The 23,297-nt window shown below is 39.3% G+C and overlaps 2 protein-coding genes and 1 long non-coding RNA gene across 3 annotated transcripts; 2 read left to right on the top strand and 1 right to left on the bottom strand.

Moving 5' to 3' along the window:
• Nucleotides 1–1,209: 1,209 nt before the first annotated feature.
• On the bottom strand, nt 1,210–3,700 carry aar2 (AAR2 splicing factor). Its single transcript, XM_059540203.1, has 4 exons — nt 3,546–3,700; nt 2,382–3,140; nt 1,919–2,148; nt 1,210–1,555 (listed from the first exon to the last, which is right to left on the bottom strand). The coding sequence occupies exons 2-4, from the start codon at nt 3,136–3,138 to the stop codon at nt 1,388–1,390; spliced, it is 1,155 nt and encodes a 384-aa protein (XP_059396186.1). The 5' UTR covers nt 3,139–3,140; nt 3,546–3,700; the 3' UTR covers nt 1,210–1,387.
• A 236-nt stretch (nt 3,701–3,936) lies between these two features.
• On the top strand, nt 3,937–15,494 carry LOC132128838 (translocating chain-associated membrane protein 1-like). The gene is made up of 11 exons (XM_059540204.1): nt 3,937–4,208; nt 5,126–5,192; nt 5,697–5,821; nt 6,453–6,569; nt 6,646–6,704; nt 7,287–7,371; nt 7,491–7,561; nt 8,619–8,723; nt 8,878–9,021; nt 9,904–10,061; nt 14,647–15,494. Exons 1-11 carry the CDS (start codon nt 4,089–4,091, stop codon nt 14,718–14,720), a joined length of 1,125 nt encoding a protein of 374 aa, XP_059396187.1. The 5' UTR covers nt 3,937–4,088; the 3' UTR covers nt 14,721–15,494.
• Nucleotides 15,495–17,816: 2,322 nt separating this feature from the next.
• Nucleotides 17,817–18,486, top strand: LOC132129227 (uncharacterized). The gene is made up of 2 exons (XR_009428456.1): nt 17,817–18,336; nt 18,376–18,486. It is a non-coding gene; the product is annotated as an uncharacterized LOC132129227 (long non-coding RNA).
• Nucleotides 18,487–23,297: the final 4,811 nt, after the last annotated feature.

Raw genomic sequence — 23,297 nt, 5'->3', positions numbered from 1 at the left:
CTAGTTTACAGATTCGTTGAATAGTTGATTAATGTATTAACTTGGTCTCATAAACAGACAAATGAGATCAAATTAAACACTGACGACTAGGGCCGGCTGCATAAACTGCTTAGACTAGTTTGTTTTCTTCAAGACTGGTCATAACTCTCTGAAGTCAGTTAGAAAACGGTTGATTTGCCCAATCTGAATCAGAACCTCTTGGCTAGCTGCTAGCTGGTTAAACTAGCTTGACAGTCTTAACATAGTGGCTATGTTTCACTCTGTTGATGATGGTATAGTTATAAAATAAATGTGGATGGCATAACAATGATAAATATTTACATTTGTATCAAATCCTCTGATTTGATTGCATATTGGCAAATCCGAGCACTGTTTAGTATTTTTCTCTAAAGCATTATACATTATGAAGAAGAATCTGGAATACAGGAGACATGAGCAAAAAAATGACTGTCCAACATGAAAATATTTGGCACTAATTTCAATAAAACTAGTCTGACTATCCTGCACAGATGAAATGGCTAGAACTACAAGAACAAAATCACACCTGAACAGTCTGACGGCCATCTTTGATAAACTATTAAAATGCAAACAATTCTACTGTAAACTGCATAAAACAATGTCAGTTATGATGTTCAACTTGAAATAAATCTACTGACAATTGGATACATAGTCCAGTTTTTTAATTGGACTGTTTGCATTTGGTGGGATGATGGTAAAAGAGGGGTCTGTGTTTGCTTTGGCAGCTCCATTGATAAAAACCCTGAATGGAGTAAAAAGCTCAGTGTGATGGACAGCCTCCTGCTACTGAAGACTAAAAAATATCACTTGACTCAGTTAAACAAACAGAAAACCTGATTGAAATCAATGCAACGAATTAAAGACATAATAACTGATGCCAAGAAAATGTTAAGTTGTGCCAAACAATTCCCAACTATCGTAAAACTGAAGCTTCAAATTTAAGATTCTAGTTCATGTTGACATTTAATACTTCTGTGAGCATTATTAATAGTGATGTTTGTCTTGGGAAACACCTCTAAGAAGTAGCTTTGAAAAGAGTGGCAGGTTGAGCTCTGTCTGTTGTGCTGATGATATTGCAAAGTCAGACACACATGCAGACAAACCGAAGCTGCAAAGAGCAGGACTTACACGTGTACTGGCCTGCCCTCTAGTGCTCATACATGGTTTTCAGAGTCACAAAAACCCAAAGAATGACCAAGTGAAATAATTAGCTTTAATTAATACAACGGAAAGGTTAATATTTCTTCAGGAAGTGACAGGATAATATCCAGATGCTGGAGTATCTGAGGAATGAGTCTGTGAAAACAATATAAAGCTGCTGTTTCAAACACCGTGTACAGGGCACTGACGTGGACCTGGTGAAGCAGCATTAGTCCACTGTGACCCCCTCTGGAAGCTCCACCACCACTGGAGCACATTCATCAAGATCTGCATCGAAGTCCCAACGAAACTTTTTGGTCAGATGGACTTTAAACTTTTCTGCTCTTTTCCGTAACGTGCTGTCGACTCCGGGACTGCTGGCAAACTGGAAGAAGTCCTGAAATGCACCACAGAAAGAAAAGATGCTAAAAACATCAGTTAGACTGACAAACACCCACAATTTGGTAAATGCATAACAGTATACATGTTGACTGACAAAGACCAATCTCTGATCACGACAGCAAACGCGTCTGGCTTTAATCCAGCATTTCAACCCATTCTGATCCCATACTGTGATATATTTTCACATGAAACTGCAAGCATTAACAAAGAGCTGCGGGTGAGTAGCTTTACTCCACCTGGACACCAAGGCTTATCTTTCTCAAATCTTTAATTATTCACTATTATTGTCGTAACCTTCATTAAGTTATTGTTTAAAAAGGCCAGGGATAATAGAGGGGAAACTGTGAGTGAACTGCACCTGAAGTGTGGAGGTGAGGAAGTTGTTCTGGGACACGATGTCCACAAAGAAGTCCGGAGGGATTTCTCCCAGCTGATGGTAGAGGACAGCGATGAGGCCCAGATACAGCTCCTTCCTCTCCTTCATGGCCTCCTCGGAGCGGCACAGCAGAGCCAGCAGGCTTTTCCAGTGCTCGAAGGCCTCGTACACATTCCCCACCAGGAAACAAACAAAGGCAAACTGCAGCTCTCCTGCGAACATGGAGACAAACAGTGACGTTTTATCATTCAATATTTCAGTACACAAATCATAACTAGATTTCTAAACGTTCCCCTTGTCTCGATCAAAACCAATGACAATGTATAATATCACAAGGCCACAAGCTACATAACTAGATGTGAATACAATTACATTTATGGGCTTTTTATAACAAAATGAGCATCCTTTCAGGTTTAACAGGATGTTTGGTTTAACCAGTGCTCACCCAGTATATTGAGCGGCTGCTCTTTATAATAGCTCTCCAGCACGCAGCTTAGAGCATAACTCCAATCCATACTATACTGGGTGATCTGAGCCGGCGTCGCTCCCGGAGGATACGCCTGTTTGGGAATGTTGGAAAAGCGCAGCTCCGTGCCTTCCCTCAGTTTCATCCGTGGCAGCCTGTCCAGGCCCTCCTTCATGCTCTGACACTCCTGATCGTTGCGGGGCAGGTTCTGCTCCTCGCGGTCTTTAGTGTGGGTCAGCCTCAGCTCTGGGATGACGTCGCTGAAGGCACACACCCTCCCGTTGAGGGGCTGCAGGGTGATGGCTACCTCCTGGCTCAGTCTGTCGGTCAGGGAGACCCACTTGCGGAGCGTGTCGTAGGGATAGGGGCCCAGGAAGCCGTCCAGTTCTCTGAGGTTGGCCCGTATGCGATCGGCCTCCACTGGGTCCTGTGAGAACTCCAAATCCTCTTCTCTCTTGTTCCAGTGGGCTACAAGCACCTCCCGGGGTTTCAGGGACAGAAACAGGCCTGTTTTGGGGCCGATTTCAGCACACGCTCCATTGGAGTTAGTGGCGCAGTAGTGGAGGAAGTGAAGTCCCGGAGGAATCATCTTCACCCCACGGAACCGAGGACCCAAAGTCCAGGTTTTGTAGTCAAGTCCCAACTCTGTTCCCTCGGGAACACCCAGTAAAACAAGCGTGGCTCCTTCCTCAAACAAGCCCCGAGCCACCTCAGGGTCCATATCTGTTCCCGCCATATCTGTTTAAAACAGGTGTCATTATATTACTATTGTAAATGAGACTGGAATCCCATTACAAAGACTGGTAATAACAATTAGCATCTGTCTATGTAATAAGAGCATTTTACCAGCTCTAGAAATTTGTGGGTTAGAAATAAATAAATTAATTGAATACAGTATAAAAGACTTGCGTTATATTAATAAGATATTAAAGTAAGGCACTGTTGACTGTATGATTAAGCTAGAAAGTCTGTTTTCAGAGAATAATATAAACAAACAGTCACCAACAGCGAAACGGGTGTGTGTGTGTATATATATATATATATATATATATATATATATATATATATATATATATATATATATATATATATATATATGTGTGTATGTCATAAAATAGATGCAAAACGTTGAACTGATCATACCTAAACGTCCGCTCAGTCACAAGCCCAATCTTTTTTACGTAAAGGCCATGTGTGAAACAAGAAAGAAACTTCCGGTTAAGTCGAACCTAAACCAAAATAAAAGGCCCACGGTACATGCGCGGTTGTTAATAATGAAAACGTTTTTAATTAAGGTATTTAGAGACATTTTATTAATGTTATTTATTTTTAATAACCCTGTGATGTGAGGAGCCGTGTAAACGAGTCTCTCTCTCTCTCTCTCTCTCTCTTTCTCTCTCTCTAACAAAATCCTTCAGAACAATTTAATTTTCAAAAAATATAAAGAAAAAAGTCTTAGAATTGTATTCAACTGCTGTTTTCTAAAGAAAATTGTATTAGTTTTAATATTTTACTGCGGCAGCTGCGCTCTCCGCGGGGCGCTTCACGGCTTCCGGTGCTCGTCGTACGCGGGTGTGAGAGCAGCACAGGGCTTTCATGACTGACTAGGGTGAATTTCCCCGAGATCTGCGTTAGCTGCGAGTCTCTGTAGCGATCAGGAGAGTTTGTTCCTGCGACAGAAGAGCGATGGGCTTCCGAAAGAAGAGCAAGAGTCCTCCCGTGCTTAGCCACGAGTTCGTGCTCCAGAATCACGCGGATATGGTGTCGTGTGTGGCCATGGTCATCCTGCTGGGACTCATGTTCGAGGTGATGATTTCACATGTCATACCTCCTCATCACGCCTGAGATCACTGCTTACTACGATATGATATGATATGATACATGACCATCATGTTTGAGGTTGTTACTGTTACACTCCTACGAAAACATAATTTTAAACATAAAAATTAAACATAAAATTGTGCTTGAATCAAGCACCTGATGACCTGGTTGATTTTAATAGCAAATAACAATCTTAATACACACATCATCAAGCAGGTTTATAATTATTTATTTATCATTAAACATTTTTAGGTCAAATCACATGGATCAAATTTGAGGTTATTGGAAATGATTCTCATATAGTAACATGTTAATCACATTTTAGGTTATTTCTGACTTTTATACAGAAATAATAACATGTTGATCACATTGTAGGTAATGTTTGACTCTTACACTCGTATAATAACATGATAATAACATGATTACCATGCATCAGTGCATTCTGTTGCATTATGCCACATAGACACCCACTTCTGTCCTGAAACCATGGTGTCCGTGTAGCATAAGAAAACATTAGAAGACAAATCATAATGTGCTCCTAATACAATCCCTTCATTGAATTGCCTGCAACAAGACAAGTGTTATTTTAATATATTTGTTAAACAGCACTAAACGTGCTAAATGAAATGATGAAAGCATGATCTGACTCTCATACGGACAGAACGGTGTCCTGTTAATGGTCTTGTCTACCTCTGCATGTAAACATGATGTGGAAAAGCTGTATCATACAATGATCTGAAGGTGTTTGGATCAGTCTGATCACTGATTCTGTTCTGATGTCGCTGCACTTTGAACCAGAACAACTGGAAGTATTTCATCTGGGACTGGTAAACTTGTGCAACACCTTTGCAATATGTTTGTGTATGCTTGTATGTATTAATTTAATTATGTTTTTATTGCAGGTGACCGCAAAATTTGCAATCATGTTCATCACAGTCCAGTATAATGTCACACTAACCCTGGATACGGGTACGATCTCTAGATCTTTCAAAGATGCTGACACATAACTAAAATAAAACTGTAAGGTGCAGTCATTGGGGTCCGAGCTGACATAAATATGACCGCAATTGCCAATTTTATATGACTCAGGGGCCTTTACATGACAACGTTTTCAGACCAAAACTGGAAACTTTGTATGCATTTTGGGTTACAACTAATAATTGAAGTGGCTTGTATTTGTGAAGAAAAGTACGGGAATGAATAAATTGATTTATGTGAGGAATATCTACAGATACATCTAGTTATTCAACTCAACTGAATGTGTTTTTCTGGCACTCGTGACATTTCAACACTTATCCCAGCTGGCGTCATCAGTTGTGGAAATGAGACGAAATGTCGGGACATCACAGGTCTCGCAAATTCTCCAGTTGAGGCAATTAGCGGAAAGCGTTTCTAAATGAGCCGCTCTGCTCGGACCCCTAATGAGTGCATAATGTGGAGCTGAAATAATTGTGGCTTCCTGGGTTTATTCAGATGCAGAGGACAAGCGTGAGCCTGTCAACTACTACAAATACGGTCCCAAGGACATCGCAACAGTCTTCTTTTACCTGCTCATTGCCATAATCCTTCATGCCCTGATTCAAGAGTACATACTCGATGTAAGTCATGTCATGCATTCTTAGCTTTTGAAATAAAGATGGAGCACTGAGCATGTTAACTCATTTGTACATTATTTGGGACATTCTTAAATCTTTTCTTGTTCCTGTGGCTCAGTGGTAGAGCATTTCGTTAGCAGCGCAAAAGGTTGTGGGTTCAATCCCCAGGGAACACACATACTGGTAAAAAAGTTAATGATCGCCTGTCACTATCATCGATTACAATATATCCTTGGTTTCAAAGAAACTTTAAATGGTAGTGTATATTGTTACAGAAGATTTCTTTTTGAAATAAATGCTGTTCTTTAAACTTTTGATTCATCAAACAATCCTAAAAAAAAGTATAATTAAAAAAATATTAAGCCGCACAATAGTTTCCAGCGATGATGATGAATCAGCATATTACAATGATTTCTGAAGGATCATGTGACTCTGAAGACTGGAGGAACTATGAATAATATTAAGTATATTAAAATAGAAAACCATTATTGATGCTTTTTTAAAATCCTATGCATTTTGTGCTAAATAGTTTATTTTATTTTTGTCATCTGGTGCTTGAAGCCTGTGTCAGACAGTTTAATCAGTGAAGATACATGAATGGTTTCTTCACATTGCCCTGATTCTGTCTCCATAGAAAATCAATCGTCGGCTTCATTTGTCCAAAACCAAACACAGCAAGTTCAACGAGTCGGGACAGCTGGCCACCTTCTACTCGTTCTCCTTCGTTTGGGGCTGCAGCATCCTCACCAATGTAAGAGATCTGTACAGGATGTCTCACAGCTGTTCAGCTGTACACACAAATGACTGTGTTTGTTTTTTATCAACAGGAGGAGTTTGTGACAAATCCCACTTTTCTTTGGGAAGGTTATCCTCATATCCACATGGCGTGAGTGTGAAGCTCTAACAACCCGCTATTAAAAAGTTTTTGTGTCTAATGATCAGTTGTGTGCCTAAATTCAGTAGTTTTGCTTATGTGCCGGTTCAGATCACTAACCCTTGCTTGTTTGAGCATTTTCGTTGCATTAGCGCTTCATCTCTAATAAGTCAACACCACATCATTGTTACAGCGAAGATCCCTTCTTTTAAATTGTTCAGCATTATTTTATTCCCTTGACTATTTAGAAACGCATTTCTCTCCAGCTTTATTAGTAGATCTGCAGATGTATTGTGGTATGACAGGATTGACCTGAATCTTTTAATGAATGTTTTCATGCATGGTTCCCCAAGAGACTCGTCTGACAGATCCTCAGTGTTGTTGTAATGAAGTAAACATTTAATTTATTGCACACGTCATTGTCCATTCTTGATTACTGTAGGATCTTAAATGCCTGTAATTAAACTATCAAAAAAAACAAAACACTGAGCAACTCTGCAAATCCCAAATCAAATTGCTGTAATTGTAACCTGTCTGTATTAGTATTTGTAAGCATTTGACATGATCATCTACAAACCTCTTTCTGTCTTTTAGTTTCCAAGTGAAGTTTTTCTATATCTGTCAGATTGCCTACTGGCTCCATGCTCTTCCTGAACTGTATTTTCAGAAAGTACGAAAGGTAAGGCTTAGTTTGTGCAATATGTACTGATACTTGATAGTTGACAGAAATGGATTCTAATACAACATGGTTCTTGTTTCAGATTACTACATTGAAATTGTGTTTATTTCTGTGTTTAGGAGGATATTCCACGCCAACTGTACTACATCTGCCTTTATATTTTTCACATCACTGGTGCCTATGTCCTCAAGTAAGTGTGAATTTACTTGTACGATGAGACTAGAGATAGACCCCAAGACCCAAAGCTGCTAGTTCAAAAAGGTCCTTATCAAATGAAATGGTGATTTTCTTTTTTTTTCTCCTTTTTTTTTCAGCAATTATTTCAAATGCGTAGACATTTTCTAGTCATTTAGGCTAAGTAGCTGTGCAGTTCTTACTCGTTTTCTGGGAATTATCCCATTTAAAATGCAGGAAAGCCAGACCAAGGACATGTTTATTTAGACATCCCCAAGATCAAGACTCCAACTGTGAGATGTATCATCTACAATATTATCGTAATTGTGGTTTTAAGCTTGTACAAGCGATGAGTTTTGTCTTATATTTATATCAAATGATACAGCAATATCACACAAACAAGCCTGGTGTTTTCCTGGATATCAGCACGATTGTGAATTGAATTTATAAAACCAAGTTAACATGTTGAAATACATTTTTAGACACAATGTTTTGCTTTATTTTGTATCTGTGAGCACATGAATGAATCTGTGTTTTGAACAAACCAGTTTCATGATGATTCAATGACCCAATTAATTAGCCATTTGAACAAATAGTTTGAATGAATAACTTAGTGTCACGACTCCACCACCCATTGGCGCCTTTAATTTCATAATATAACTTAATTATAAAATAAAACTTTTAGTATAATTTCATCATTAAAAAATAAAAAACTAAATGTGTAAATATGTTCAAGTCACCTTTGAGGTGTATCAAACAGATGTGTTAATCAGCATTGCACTTCAGCTCATTATTATTAATGTCTTAAAGGCAAGAATTTGACGAGATGATGCTTACACCTAATAGGGATATAAAAAAATACCATTATCATGGTGAAAATCTTTTGGAAATCATTTGAAGGGAATTTAATCTGTCATTACTGTGAACTAACCACAGCACAGAATATGAAAATATGATTCAGTTTTTACAGCACAGCTCATGCTGGATGAGTGCAGCGGTAGTGGTTAATTCATAAGGAACATGTATGTTTGAATTATTGAGGAGTGAATCTGACTCCTGTGTGTCTCTCTCAGTCTCCACCGTCTGGGCCTGGTTCTTCTGGTGCCACATTATCTGGTGGAGCTGCTCTTCCACGCCTCACGACTCTTCTACTTCAGTGATGAAAACAAGCAGAAAGGGTTCGTTCACGTCCTGTCTTGAGCTCTCACATCATTCTGCTTATTTCCACATAGTTCTTGTCATATAGTCATGTAATTTTATATAACGTCCGCCTGCTTCTGAGATGATTGTTCAGACTGCTGTTAAGAGGCCCGGCCTGTGTTTGTCTCATAGGTTCACACTCTGGGCTCTGCTGTTTGTCATCACACGTCTCCTGACGCTCACCGTTTCTGTCCTGACGTTTGGTTTCGGCCTGTCCCGCACTGATAATCAGGGATTCTCTTTAGCAGAAGGAAACTTTAATGTGCTGACTGTCAGGTAAGTCAGCTGGATTGCATGCTCTGTGAAATATACTTTTATTTGTTTAGCAGACAGATACAATACAAGCGATTTATCCAAAAGAGACCGTAATGACAGGAGAGGACAGTAGTCCAGAGCTGGCCAGTAAAGTTCAGGCTGATGTTATGTAGTGGGAATCTGTAAGTGGTCAGCAATGTTTCCTCTAATTTTTCCCACCTTCAGTAGTTCTTGTACCTTCTCCTCCGTTTCTTTTCCGACCTGAAACAACCTGATTCAGTGTTGACACCTTGTGGACAAACTAAGCAAAAACAATTTAAAGTGCACATGAGAGCTGCATGTTCATTGAATGCACAGTTAAAAATATTGGGAGGTGCACATACAGTATGTGTGTACTTTTCTGATGGTGAAATTCACATCATGTGCACTCTAGGCATAACCTAGCATACATGTAGAAAGTGAAGTATACTTTGGGCTTTACAGTACCGGATCAGATAGCAGTATTGATCAGAGTGCGAATGCTGTTAAAACCTTAACAATACCCATCCCTAGTGGTGACCTTCTGGGCAGGACTATGAGGAGATTGTATGTGGTTTTCTTTTATCCATGTATCAGATGTTCACAATAATTGTATTTGTATTCTGGGGGCTTAAGGCTTAAACAACAGGCAGAACTTTAAGTCATTAGCATAGCAAGTTAGGAAAGCCATGAGGCTGAATGATTAGTCTCTGTGTGGTTGTGTATATCAAGAATAAGAGAGGGCCAAACACCGAACCCTGAGGGATCCAAGATTTAGCTGATGTGACTGAGACAGCTCTCCCATCCAAGACAGGATCTAACAGTGAGGGTAGGAATCAAATTTGAGATATTCTGAGGCTATATTTGTGAATGATGACTTTCTAGGATGACATGTCTGTCAGCCATCTGCCTGACCCAGGCCTGGATGATGTGGAAATTCATCAATTTCCAGCTGAAAAAATGGAGAGAACAATCTCAAATCCAGGCCAGCAAGAAGAAAGCTGTCAGCCCAAAAAGCAGACCCAGCAAGAAGGACTCACGAGGTGAGACTTTCCTGAAAGTCATTATAATAAGATCATGATGTTCAGTTTCTGCATTCATGGAACTAGCGAAAATTAAGATGTTAAGATTTTTATGAAAGAAAACCACAGTTGATGCAGAAGTGAAGGGAGACTGAATTTCTACAATATTAACAACTGTAGGATATGAAGCACACATTTTATCTCTGGTAGATGAATGGAACTAATTGTTAATTTCATATGTTTGCCTGTTAAGAATGTTCTTTACAGGCTTTTAAAGTAAGTCCCATGCTTGCGGTGTTAAAGGTTCATTCAGTAGTTTGGTGCTAATTTAACACATTTTTTCACATTAAGAAATAAATAATATTTGTGAAGAGTTTGAATGGTGTACACTCACACGAGATGAAGAACTACTCATAATAATATTCTAGAAGTGTTTTAATTATGTAGGTTGCAGATCGTTAGTGTATTTCACTATGGTACAACGACTTGATATGCAGATTTAAACAGTAAAGAGAATTTTCATACAGTTAGAGAATGGGAAACAATTACTATCGTGCTTCACCAACAAGAGAATCAGAACCTGTATGGATCAGGAAGCAGAAAGGGACTGAACCAAGAAGGGAGAAAAACTGAGCGTAAACATCACTGCGTGGACTGATATCATGACTAAGGAAATCCTGAGTAGTGGTGCCTAAATTGCATCTAAATTGCAAGGGTAAGGTAATTAATTGTGTAGTGTGCTCTCTAAAACTTTAGGCCTGTTCACACCAAGGATGATAAAGATTACGATAAACATAGTTCTAAAAATCGTTGTCAGTATTAAAGAATGGCAGAGTCCACACCGCAGCTCTGACGAAAAAGGCACAGAGAAATTACATCGTTGGAATCACTTTTAGAATGATTTTTATTCAGCTGCTGAACAATTAAAACATTGACAGCCAATCAGAAACAATCCTACTATAACGAGCTTGAGAATTTAAAGCGGCAGACAAGTGTGCGCTTGGAATGAACTGATGATATCTTCCACTGGTATTGATGCTAATATAGTTTTATTTATTGTTATCGTTCTTAGAGTGAATGGACCTTAAAACTAGTGTCAGTGTCATTTACAATTGACCCTTCACAAAGACCCGCCCCCTTTAGTTACTGTTGCTATGTCGGACAAGCCATGGCGCTCTCACGCCACACATCATGTTCTCACGCCGTGGAAAATATATAGCAGAGAGGACACTAACAACGCAGCGACAGACAAGACAGAGCAGTCATATCTTTCAAATTTTGTCATTTTTTTTAAAAGAAATTCAAACAATAAATACTGGCTGACAGAACACTCAGTTCAAGCGGCATGTGAATCTTCCTCTACTGGTTATAGCACACAATAAATATGAACGAACATCAGAAGGGATCTTGTTTCAACTGTGGAAAGACATCAGCACACACCATTTTTCAAGTTCAAGTCAACTGACATTAATCTACTCTTCTGTCTGGTTTGTTTGTTGGACAAAAATATCAGTGTATCATCTAACACCATTCTGTTATTGGGCCTTACAAGAAGAACAGGGAGGTCAAAGGATTAGTTCACTTCCAGAATAAAAATCTCTTGATAATTTACTCACCCTAATGTAATCAAAGTTGTTTGAAAACGTCTGTTTTTCTTCAGTTACAAAGACTTTTTTCCATTGTGCTGAAGGTCCAAATTGCAGTTTTAATGCAGCTTAAGAGAGCTCTACACGAACCCAGCCGAGGAATAAGGGACTTGTCTAGTGAAGCCATCACTCATTTTCTAAAACATTAACATTATAACCATAAATGCTGGTCTTGCACTAGTTCATCTTCACATAATACATAATGACGTTGGAAAGGTTGCGTGCGGTTAGTTCTTTGTCTGTGCTCCGGTTCAGAAAGGTAGGGTAGGGTGAAAAACTCATTTTCTCCGGTGTTTAACCTTTTTTGTTTTAAAGGGTGTTTGACTTTCTTTGCACGCTCTTTTTGTAAACACTGGGTCGGTACTTCTGCCTACGTCACGTGTGACCTTTCCAACATGACTGCGCTATGCGTGTTTCTTTTCTTTTTTAAAGCAATTGACTGATTGTTTTTGCTAGAAAAGACCCTTATTCCTCGGCTTGGATAATGGAGAGCCATTTGAAGCTGCACTGAAACTGCAGTTTTAACCTTCAGCCTGTTGGCCCCCTTTGAAGTCCATAATATGGAGTAAAATCCTGGAATGTTTTTCCCGCAAAAACATAATTTCTATGTGACTGAAGAATGTAAGACATTAATTTCTTGGATGACATGGGGGTAAGTAAATTATCAGGAAATTTGTATTCTGGAAGTGAACTATAATTGTGAACTAACTTTAAAACTACTAACGAATGCACCTTTAACAGCCTCATAAATTATAATGAGCGATTAAATGTAGGAGAGATTTAGATATTCCCAAACTTTCCTTTGAGAAAATAAGCATCTAAATTATGAATTATAATTTCATCATCTGTCTTATATTAAACACACCACGGGATAATGGTAGACACCTGGATGACTAATTTCTGCCAGAAATTCTTCAGCACCAGACATCGGTGATGAAATCTCTTGTCACTGTTAACATACTAAAAGGGAAAGTTCACCCAAAAATGAACATTACCCATTGATTTACTTTTTTTCTTTCAGATGAATCCAATCAGAGTTATATTTAAAAATGTCCTGGCTCCTCTAAGCTTTATAATGGCAGTGAATGGGTGATATTCAACAGTCCAACGGTTCTCAACTCCAGTCCTCGCGCCCCCCTGCTCTGCACATTTTGTATGTTTCTCTTATGCTTCAGATGTTTGTTCTACGTTCAAAAGTGGACATCACAGGATATTCTGCCATGATTCCAGTTTGAAGCGAACCTATATGTTCTATTCAAACATATAATTGCATTGAAGTGCGAGATGTGAATTTAAATTGTATTTATATACAGCGGTTAACGATGTCACACTTGTCCGTATGAAGACGTTGCGCAGCACAAATCCGTGAATGAATGTTCTGAAGTGAGGTAAACTTCAACAGATTTCTTCTGCTCAGGGAGTAGGGAGCAATGAACTCTGTGTAGGGACCATGTCAATGGGAACACAGTTCATGCATTATGCTCCCTTCTAACGAGCTGATTATCTGAATCAGGTGTGTTTAAAAAAAGGGGGACATGCAAAACATTCAGAGTTGGGGGGCGCGAGGACTGGAATTGAGAACCGCTGCAATGGTCCAAAAGAATGCCAATAAAGCGCATCCATCCATAATAAAAAGTGCTCCACATGGCTCCCGGGGGTTGTATAAAGGCCTTATGTAGTGATTCGAAGCATTGGTGTAAGAAAAATTGCCATATTTAAAACTTAATAAACCGTAGCTAAAATAAAATCTAGCTTTTACTAACTGTGTGAATTCATGAGTGTTCATCAGCGGATTACGTGGGACGTAGTGTAAGGTCCGGTGAGAAGTGATAAACATGGAAGTGCAGCGGAGAGAGCAAAACAAAAACACTGGTCATGAATTAAAGTACAAAACGAAGATTTGTAAAGATACATTTTTGGAAGATTTCGATGTAAGCCAAGAGAAGACTGCTGTTCCTTTACTTAAAGTAAGGAAACTTTGCTTCCTTAGTTCTTGAGAGACTAGCAGATTTTAATTATAGAAAAGGGTCAAGTCAAAATAACTGATTAATAAATGATCATATGTATTTTATCTGCTACATAAATAATTATAGATACCTTATCCCAATTGTTTACATGTGTTACTTGTTTTTCTTCAACTGGTCAACATTTACAGCAGGTCATGCAAATTCAGTCTGTTTTTTGGGCAGACAAAACCTGCAGACAGGCTAAATGTAAAGCAGAATTAGAGCTGTTTCCTGTAACCTCCGTGGACAAAGCACTACTTCATTAGGTACTACATGGAGCGAAGATAAAAACAAATGCCATCAAATCTTTTCTGAAGACCCTTAGCACACTTTTAAAACCTCCCAGGTTTCTGCCTTGTTTTCACACAAAACAAAACTACTCTGCGCATACGAAAATTGTGCTTTATGCTGCAGAATATTTATTTATCCTGAGTTGTTCAAATCGTGGTAATCGAATAGATTTAATCACAATTAAAATAAGAAACGTTACTAACTTAACTAACCGTGGGGATTTTAATCATGATTTATCATGAAACTGGTTAGTGTTTCATCCTTAGTATACACATGTACAATTAGCAGAACCTAGAGAGTAACGTTTATAAAGGAGTAAATATGGCAATTATACTTACACAAACGCATCAATCCACTTCAGACTTTAATCAAGCCTTTAATCAACCCTCCGGAGCTGACTGGAGCACTTTTTATGATGCATGGACGCACTTGATTTTGCTTTACAATCTGGACAACTGCCATTATAAAGCTGGGAAGAGCCAGGACATTTTTTTATATAATTCCAATTGGATTCGTCTGAAAAAAAGAAAGTCAAATACACCCAGGATGGCTTGAGGGTGAGTAAATTATGAGCTAATTTTCATTTTGGGGTAAACTATCCCTATAAAATGATCGATACAAATTATGGTTGACTTTGCTAAAGCTTTTATTTCTCATTGACAGGGGGCTCAGACAATGGAGTCATGAAACCAGATGACAAGACCTCGCCAAGAGCAAGAAAATCTAAAGCCTCATAAGAAGACAGAGAGCAGCTGCCCTAAATGTGATGCTCTGTTTCCACTCTGAACTTTAGAAGAGAAACAGATTTGATAACTGCAGAAAGAACCACAGAGACAGACTTTGTTGTATGGCATGGTTCAGGTTTTATTGGTCTCCTGTTTTACCGGTCTGCATCTTAAAAATGAACTATAGATTTATAATCAATCATTATATCCATGTGCTCGTGACTTTTAGCCAAACTGAGAGGTTTTCTGAAGGTTTTGTGATGGACGTGAAGAGCAGATGTTGCGCGATCCACTCACTTGTTAAGTTGTGGGGTTTGTTGAGTCCAGCTCAGAAGATGAAGAATTTATCTGGCCCTGAACACAATTATACCCTATTTAACATAATGTCTGTGCTTTTTTATGAAACACAAACACAGTGTGGACAGAAGCTTTTGACAAGTGTCCTTTGTTAATTGTTAACCTTTAGCCCTTCAGTCCTGATCGCTACTATGAAGCTCAGTGAGCAAGTCCAGTATAAGGAGGCTGAGGTGGCCAAGGACTGCTACACAACATAGCTTTCAAATGACCTTAGCTGTGTGATTTTACATTTTGATACTGAGAGCAGGAAGAACTGTGTGTGAATGTAATTTGAGGATAATTTTATAATTGTTTGTAGCGTCTATGTTTGAGATGTTTGTGAGAGCTCCCCCTGCAGGCTTGGATGATGCTGACAACTAGTTTGAGGGCGTTGTTTTGGTTTTTGGTTGCATTTGATTGTCGTCTGTGGTATTTTTCATGGACAGTGGTTGAGGGGAGTAAATGATGGCTCCCCCTGCAGGCTCAGATGGCACTGCGTGCTTTAGAAACTGTGTATTCTGCTTGCTTCCAGTTCCTTACACATGCACCACTTGAACCTAAAATAATCATTCATAAAGTTTGAAAAGGTATAATCTTGTATCATAAAAGCCGATGAGCAACTACATTTAAATACTTGCATTACTCAGCCGAGTATGTGTGGTTAAAAAACTAGCCTAAAACATCATCTGCTGTTAAAAACTAATCGATTCGAGAGAGAATTGCAATGCATTCTGAAAATCTCAGAATTGATCCACGAATCACAATGCATAGATTTATTGTCCCAGGCCTAATAAAGAGCCCAACTGGCCAAGTTTGGGGCCTCTGGGTTTATCATGGCTACCTTATTGTTACCGATATAATTCGTAATACGTGCGACAATGGTGATACCGCTTTTAGTTTCAGTTTCAAATCTGTGATAAGCCTCAGAGCTCATTAAAGATTTTACTGTGTTTTAAGTGTGGATTGTATCTTGAACGCTATGAAAGCCAGCCTTTTGTTTCAAATGAATGGAAAATCTGAAGAGGTTTTGAGCGCAGGAGAGAGATTGCCGGAGAACTTCCTCTTCCAGTTTTATTGAGTGTTTGCCGTGAGTTTTACAGATGTTTATGAAGCCCTGAATCTCTGTTCTCATGTGAAAAGTGTTGGAACATCACTTTTTCAACACCTTGTGGCCTTTTTCCTTACATTCAAATGATCTGCTCCATTATCTATCACCTATAACTCTGATAATCATGCTGGACCGTGTCTGTCAGCATGGACGTCGCCGCTGCGCTGTGTAGTTTATATGAAACCATACAATTCTTAAAGTGTCCTTAAGCTAACAAAAGTAAAAGTTGCGTTCTTTCTCAGTTTGAGCACTGTTGAGTTCTCTTTGCGTATGTGTTATGTGTTTTAGTGTGATGAGAGAGTTTGATAGCCTATCTTTTCCTCATTGAAATGCCGTGAACGTGTGCATGTTGCGATCTGTGAAAGAATTGTCTCATTAGAAGCATTTGATGCCTAATAGCAGAAATAAAACCGTTTGTTAAACAAGTGTGAAAGCAAGACACAAACTGCCAGTTTAATTCATTTATTTTATGAACCCTGTTCGGATTATACAGATTCATATACACATGTATCAATTGCCAAATTATATGAAAGGGACTTGCTGCTCTCTCCCAGTTATTGGTAATGTCTGTTAAATCATACTTGGTTCTCGGTTCAGTTTGTAGGTCAAGTGCCTAAATCTGGCTGCAGAACTGGGTCGATCCGAGTCACTAAAGTTTGCTTTAGTTCAGTACATTTGTGAAATATTTCACAGAGACTTTCATAGTGGCTTTATAACACTCAGAGATCATTTTCAATTCAGGGTTTTAAAACTGATCTGTAATTGCCTTTAGTGATGGTTAATAATGTGTTGAAATGACACAGACACCTCCATATACACCTGTACGCATTAAAAAAAAAAATAATAATCCAAAGCTTTGTTTACGATGCAAAGCTAATTCTTGAAATTCAAGTTGGTGCTGATTCTTCTCTAACAGATGTTGTGTTTGAGATCTGGAGGACTGAACGGAGGAGTCATTTAGGTTTCATGAATAATAAAATCTCCCACGTTTACACAGAAGCCTCGTTCAGACTGTCAGCCCAAATCCGATTGAAATCCAGTCATATTTAGATAGTCAGAACGGAAACTAACTACATAATCCGATTTTTGCGAATCCGTTTCGAGCTACATTCATATGTGGTTTGGAATCCTATTCAAATCGCATTGCTTGAAGTCCGTTTAAGTCCGACTGGTCAGATCTGATTCAGCGTAGCTTTTTCACCCCACGTAAAACGTAACCCCGTAAACACGTCAGGCATTTTACAGAAAACATGCCAGAAAGCTTGTGTTGTTGGCGAAGTGCAAATCAAGCAGAAAAACGCGATATGCTGCTAGTATACGCAGATCTTTGTGTTTTGAAAGTAGCAGAGACAGCAGAACAGAATAAAGCCACACATTCCAGCTTCCAGCGTTTCTGCTGCTGCCTCACAAGGCGAAATATAATATTATTATTTACTATAAATAAACAGACAGCAACATGTTGGCATGTCGTAAGGCAACATCTGTATTGCAAACTGCATTGTTGTTACTGTTGTTTTTAGCGTAGGTGAAACTAATGCACATGCCGTAAAAATTAAAGCGCGCTTATGGACACTTAGTTTGGATATGAACAGTTGCGATATGTGCTGTGTGGACAGTCAGTTAATGAATCCCATTCCATCCAGATATGCACAAAATCAGATTTGATCTGACAGTGTGAACAAGAGTTTTGATATTGGTTTTGTCTTTGTTTCAAACCTCTAATTAACCCCCATTTTAAAGTAGAATGATTTATTCCTCCCGTCGTCCAGAATTTGTCAAGATATTTTTTTCTCCATTTTGACTGATGTTTGGCAAACTAAACATGAGAGGAAAATAATTATATAGAGTAATTCACTACTGAATAATTGTCAGATTTTTAAACTATTTTTATAGCGTTGAACTGTTGAGAGATAAACATTATTTAGAGCATATTTAAATAGTTTACTGCTTTATGGGTTTATTATTTTTATACTGTGTGGGAGAATCTTTCTACCATTTCAGTGGGACTGCAAATAATATACATTTGGTGACTATAAATATTGTGAAAAGATTGAAACATTACTGCCGCTTTCCCTGATTTGTCACTGTTCGTGTTGTTTGTGTTTTAAATTTGGGATATGAGCAAGTTAATAAAGTCTGTACTCTGTATGATGAGTCTTCATTTAGTTGTTTTGTTTTTGAGTAGTGGGATTTTGGTGGATAAAAACACAAAGTAAATGACAGTGAGAATAAACTTCACACATTGTTCTGTCATGTAAGAGACACGTAATGGATAACTGTGGTGTTTTGATATGGCTTAATTGTTTCCATTTTGTGTATATAAATGTAAATGGGGGGGGGGGGGGGGTCACAAAATGCATATGTCAAATTGAAAAGATGCATTAAAGGCTTCTAGAATCAGATATAATGAACCTGTATTATATTTCACCATGCCTTGCATAGTACAAGCACTGTTACTTTTCTAATGCTTGCCTGTATGTTCAGATATATTGTTTTATATCTATCTATCTATATATATATATATACACTACCATTCAAAAGTTTGGGATCAGAATGATTTTTGTAATGTTTTTTTTAAAGGAGTTTCTTATGCTCATCACAGCTGCATGTATTTGATCAAAAATACAGGGGAAAGTGTAATATTGTGAAATATTATAATGATGTAAAATAATGTTTTTCTATTTTTTTAATATACGTTAAACTAATTTATTTCTGTGATGCACAGCTGTATTTTCAGCTTCATTACTCCAGTCTTCAGTGTCACATGATCTTCAGAAATCATTCACATATTATGATTATTAGCAATGTTGGAAACTGTTGTGCTGCTTAATATTTCTTTGTAACCTGTGATCATATTTTTCTGGATTCTTTGATGAATAAAAAGAAGAGCATTTATTTAAGTTAGAATAAGCAATATTTTCTAACAAAGAAAAAAAAAATATTTCTCACAAAGAATCCAAAAAAAAAAGAAAAACACTGATTCCAACACTGATAATTCTAATAATCATCATATCTGAATGATTTCTGAAGATCATGTGACACTTTAGACTGGAGTAATGATGCAGATGGAAATTTAGATTTGCATTACAGAAATCAGTTATATTGTAAAGGATATTAAAATAGAAACCATTATTTTATATTGTAAAAACATTTTGCAAGATAATTTTTTTCTTTTTCTGTATTTTTGATCGAATAAATGCAGCCTTGATGAGCATAAGGGACTTCTTAAAAAAAAAAAAACCATTCAAAGTCTTACTGGTCCCAAACTTTTGACGTGTGTGTGTGTGTATATATATATATATATATATATATATATATATATATATATATATATATATATATATATATATATATATATATATATATATACGTAAGTCTGTGTGATGCTGTTCGTATGTTTGTCTTTCGATTAAATCTTTTGTTCAACCCTAGTGTGAGCATGTATTTTGACCATTTTGAGCTCATTGTAGGCCTAATGTAGTGGTGACTGCATTGCTGGCGTTTCATTCCCCTCTAGATCAGAGTTGTGTGAGAGACTGCATTCAGATTTCGAAATACCTTGTGGAGCAGTATGCAGCGATTGTTGTCTCTGCAGTGATTAAAGTGCTCACTGTAAGAAACAATCGTGTGGAAGTTGAGCTGTGTTAATGTTTTGCTGTATCTTGAAGTGCAAATTACTAAAACGACGATTCTTTAATAAATGATAGTAAATGATTTATAACTGCAATAGTGTGATAAGTTATTTATGACCTCTGTAGAACATAAACAAAACATATGATAGAAGGTGTATATTTATGAAGAAAGGGTTTTAGGATAAAGCAGAGTTTTGTATGATACATGTTTTTTTCTTTTTTTTCTTTTGAGTCCTCAAAAGATATCTCCGATTAAGAGTTTATCCCCGGTTTAACATACCAGTTCAACTGAGCTTTATCAATTGAAAGAAACTTGCATTGACTGATCTTAAAATATATCAGTGCCTTTGTTTTGTCTCAAGATGCACACCAGTCAAGTCACCTTTATTTATATAGCACTTTAAACAAAATACATTGCGTCAAAGCAACTGAACAACATTCATTAGGAACACAGTGTGTCAATAATGCAAAATGATAGTTAAAGGCAGTTCATCATTGAATTCAGTGATGTCATCTCTGTTCAGTTAAATAGTGTCTGTCACCTAGAAAGGACCTCTACTGCCCTGAAAGACAGCGGAGACCAGGACAACTAGAGCCCCAGATACAGATCCCCTGTAAAGACCTTGTCTCAGAGGAGCACCAGGACAAGACCACAGGAAACAGATTATTCTTATGCACATCTGACTTTGCTGCAGTCTGGAATTGAACTACTGGTTTCGTCTGGTCAGAGAACTGGCCCCCCAACTGAGCCTGGTTTCTCCCAAGGTTTTTTTCTCCATTCTGTCACCGATGGAGTTTTGGTTCCTTGCCGCTGTCGCCTCTGGCTTGCTTAGTTGGGGACACTTCATCTACAGCGATATCGTTGACTTGATTGCAAATGATTGCAGAGAAACTATTTAAACCGAAATGAGCGGATGAAGTGACCCGGACCCTGTACCTGATTCTCTCACTTGACTTCGTGATTGGTTGACAAAAATTTTTAAATAATGAATGGAAAGATAAAATAACTGGTTAATGGCCATTTGAAATTTTTGATTCTGTTCGGAACTATAAAATTAGATTTTGTTTCTGGTTCTGTTCCTGTCAAAATGTTGTTTGTTTCCGGTTTTCGTTTTCGTTGCTTGAATCGCTAATCCTTTGCTATTTAAAACTTGACTATTTCCAGATGTCTGATTCCACTGCACTAGCCATCCATCCATCTATCCAGGGTCTTCACCTGCCTACGTCCTGAGACTTTGTGACCCTAGAGTCTAGAGAGCACAAGCAGTTTGTTGGAGAATGGATGGATTCGATCTCCCTGCGTACTAGAGCACATATGCACTTGCACACTGCCACTTGCACACAGACTTTTTTTTACACTCTAAAAGAATAAAATCTTTTTATATCTACACTGAACAAAACTATAAACGCAACACTTTTGTTTTTGCCCCCATTTGTCATGAGCTGAACTCAAAAATAGGCCTATTTCTCTCAATAAAAGGCCACTCTAAAATGTGCAGTTTTATCACACAGCACAATGTCACAGATGCTGCAAGTTTTGAGGGAGCGTGTTATTGGTATGCTGACTGCAGGAATGTCCACCAGAGCTGTTGCCCATGAATTGAATGTTAATTTCTCCACCATAAACCATCTCCAAAGTTGTTTCAGAGAATTTGGCAGTACATCCAACTGCAGACCGCATGTAACCACACCAGCCCAAAACCTCCACATCCAGCATCTTCACCTCCACGATCGTCTGAGACCAGCCATCCAGACAGATGCTGCAACAATCGGGTTGCATAATCAAAGAAGTTCTGCACAAACTGTCAGAAACTGTCTCAGGGAAGCTCATCTGCTGCTCGTCGTCCTCATCGGGGTCTCGACCTGACTGCAGTTTGTCATCGTAACCGACATGGAACCTAGGTGTGCTAGGTGTGCTATTTGATCACAATCTTTCCTTAGAAAGCCACGTTTCTAGCATTTGTAAAACGTACTCGGTTACTAAACATAACCTCGGTTCTCTCTAGAAGAGCGCAGCAGTACACAGCCATAGGCGAGATGGCTCGTTCGCTCATTGGCTTGTTCTGCGGCAACTGCACAGCCTATCGCGCCCTTCTTGCCACTTCCCACCGAAACGGGTGTGGCCCAACCTATAAAAGGAGCTCGAAAAGGCTGACTCACCTGATTTATTTCATCGCTCTCTCGTATTGCGTCTTAGCTAAGACGCTACGGGAACCCAATGTAAAACGCCGTGCGTGCAGGGATCACACACCAATAAACCTGAAGCAACGCCCAGGATTTACAGTGCACAGTCACCTGAGGGACTCACAGAGAGTCCAGGACAGGAAGGGGGGAAGCCCTCCGTCCCATATCTAGCAGCATCCGTAGATGCGGCAATATGACATCACACAGCCGAGGCAAGGCCTGACCAATGTGGCAATCCGGGTCTTACGCAATACTGCCCATATAACCGTCGGCAGCGCATAACGCTCACAAACTCAGAGTTCCCTTCAGGGCCCTGATTCGACTATACCGACAGCAGCCTTGCTTGCAAGGCGGGAACCTCCAGGTTATAGAACCTGATAAATGTAGACGGCAAGGCCCAACCTGCTGCCATACATATATCCTGCAAAGAGATCCCAGTAGACCATGCCCACGACGAGGCGACGCCCCTTGTGGAGTGTGCTCTGATGCCCAGCGGGCACTAAAGGCCCCTGGAAGCGTAAGATAACGCTATAGCCTCAACTATCCATCTGGATAGAGTCTGTCTCGAAACAGCCATTCCCTTGGAACGTCCACCGAACGAGACAAACAGCTGCTCAGTCTGTCGAAAGGCAGCAGAGCGAGACACATAAGCTCTTAAAACCCTGACAGGGCAAAGAAGCCTCGAGTCTCTATCCTCTCCTGACACCGGCAGGGCAGACAGGGCAATAACCTGAGCCCGAAACGGCGTGTTGAGGGATTTCGGCACATGACCGTGCCTAGGTTTGAGTATGACCTTTGAGTCATTAGGTCCAAACTCCAAGCACGACTGGCTCACCGAGAGCGCGTGCAGATCACCCACCCGCTTCACTGAAGCGAGAGCCAACAAGAATACTGTCTTGAACGACAGATGCTGAAGGCTAATTGATTGGATAGGCTCAAAGGGGGGACCCTTCATGGCCTCCAAAACCGCCGCGAGGTCCCACATAGAGACTGACGGAGGTCTGGGAGGATTCAGCCTCCTAGTTCCTCTAAGGAAGCGGATGACCAAATCATTCCTTCCTATTGACTGACCGAGCGCTGTTTCAGAAAACGCTGCGATGGCCGCCACATAAACTTTGAGCATGGATGGGGCTCTGCCCTTATCCAACAGCTCCTGTAGGAAGGAGAGAACCTCCGTCACCTCACAACTAAGAGGTGAACATCCTCGAGCTGTGCACCTGCTGGAGAACACCGACCACTTCGAGGCATACAGACGTCGTGTCGACGGAGCTCTAGCCTGAGTGACGGTATTTAGCACTCCCACTGCGAGATCAGCGGGTAACCGTTGAA

This window comes from Carassius carassius, chromosome 46, assembly GCF_963082965.1.
Source record: "Carassius carassius chromosome 46, fCarCar2.1, whole genome shotgun sequence".
Taxonomy (NCBI): Eukaryota; Metazoa; Chordata; class Actinopteri; order Cypriniformes; family Cyprinidae; genus Carassius; species Carassius carassius.
This window is presented reverse-complemented; position numbering and strand designations above follow the sequence as displayed.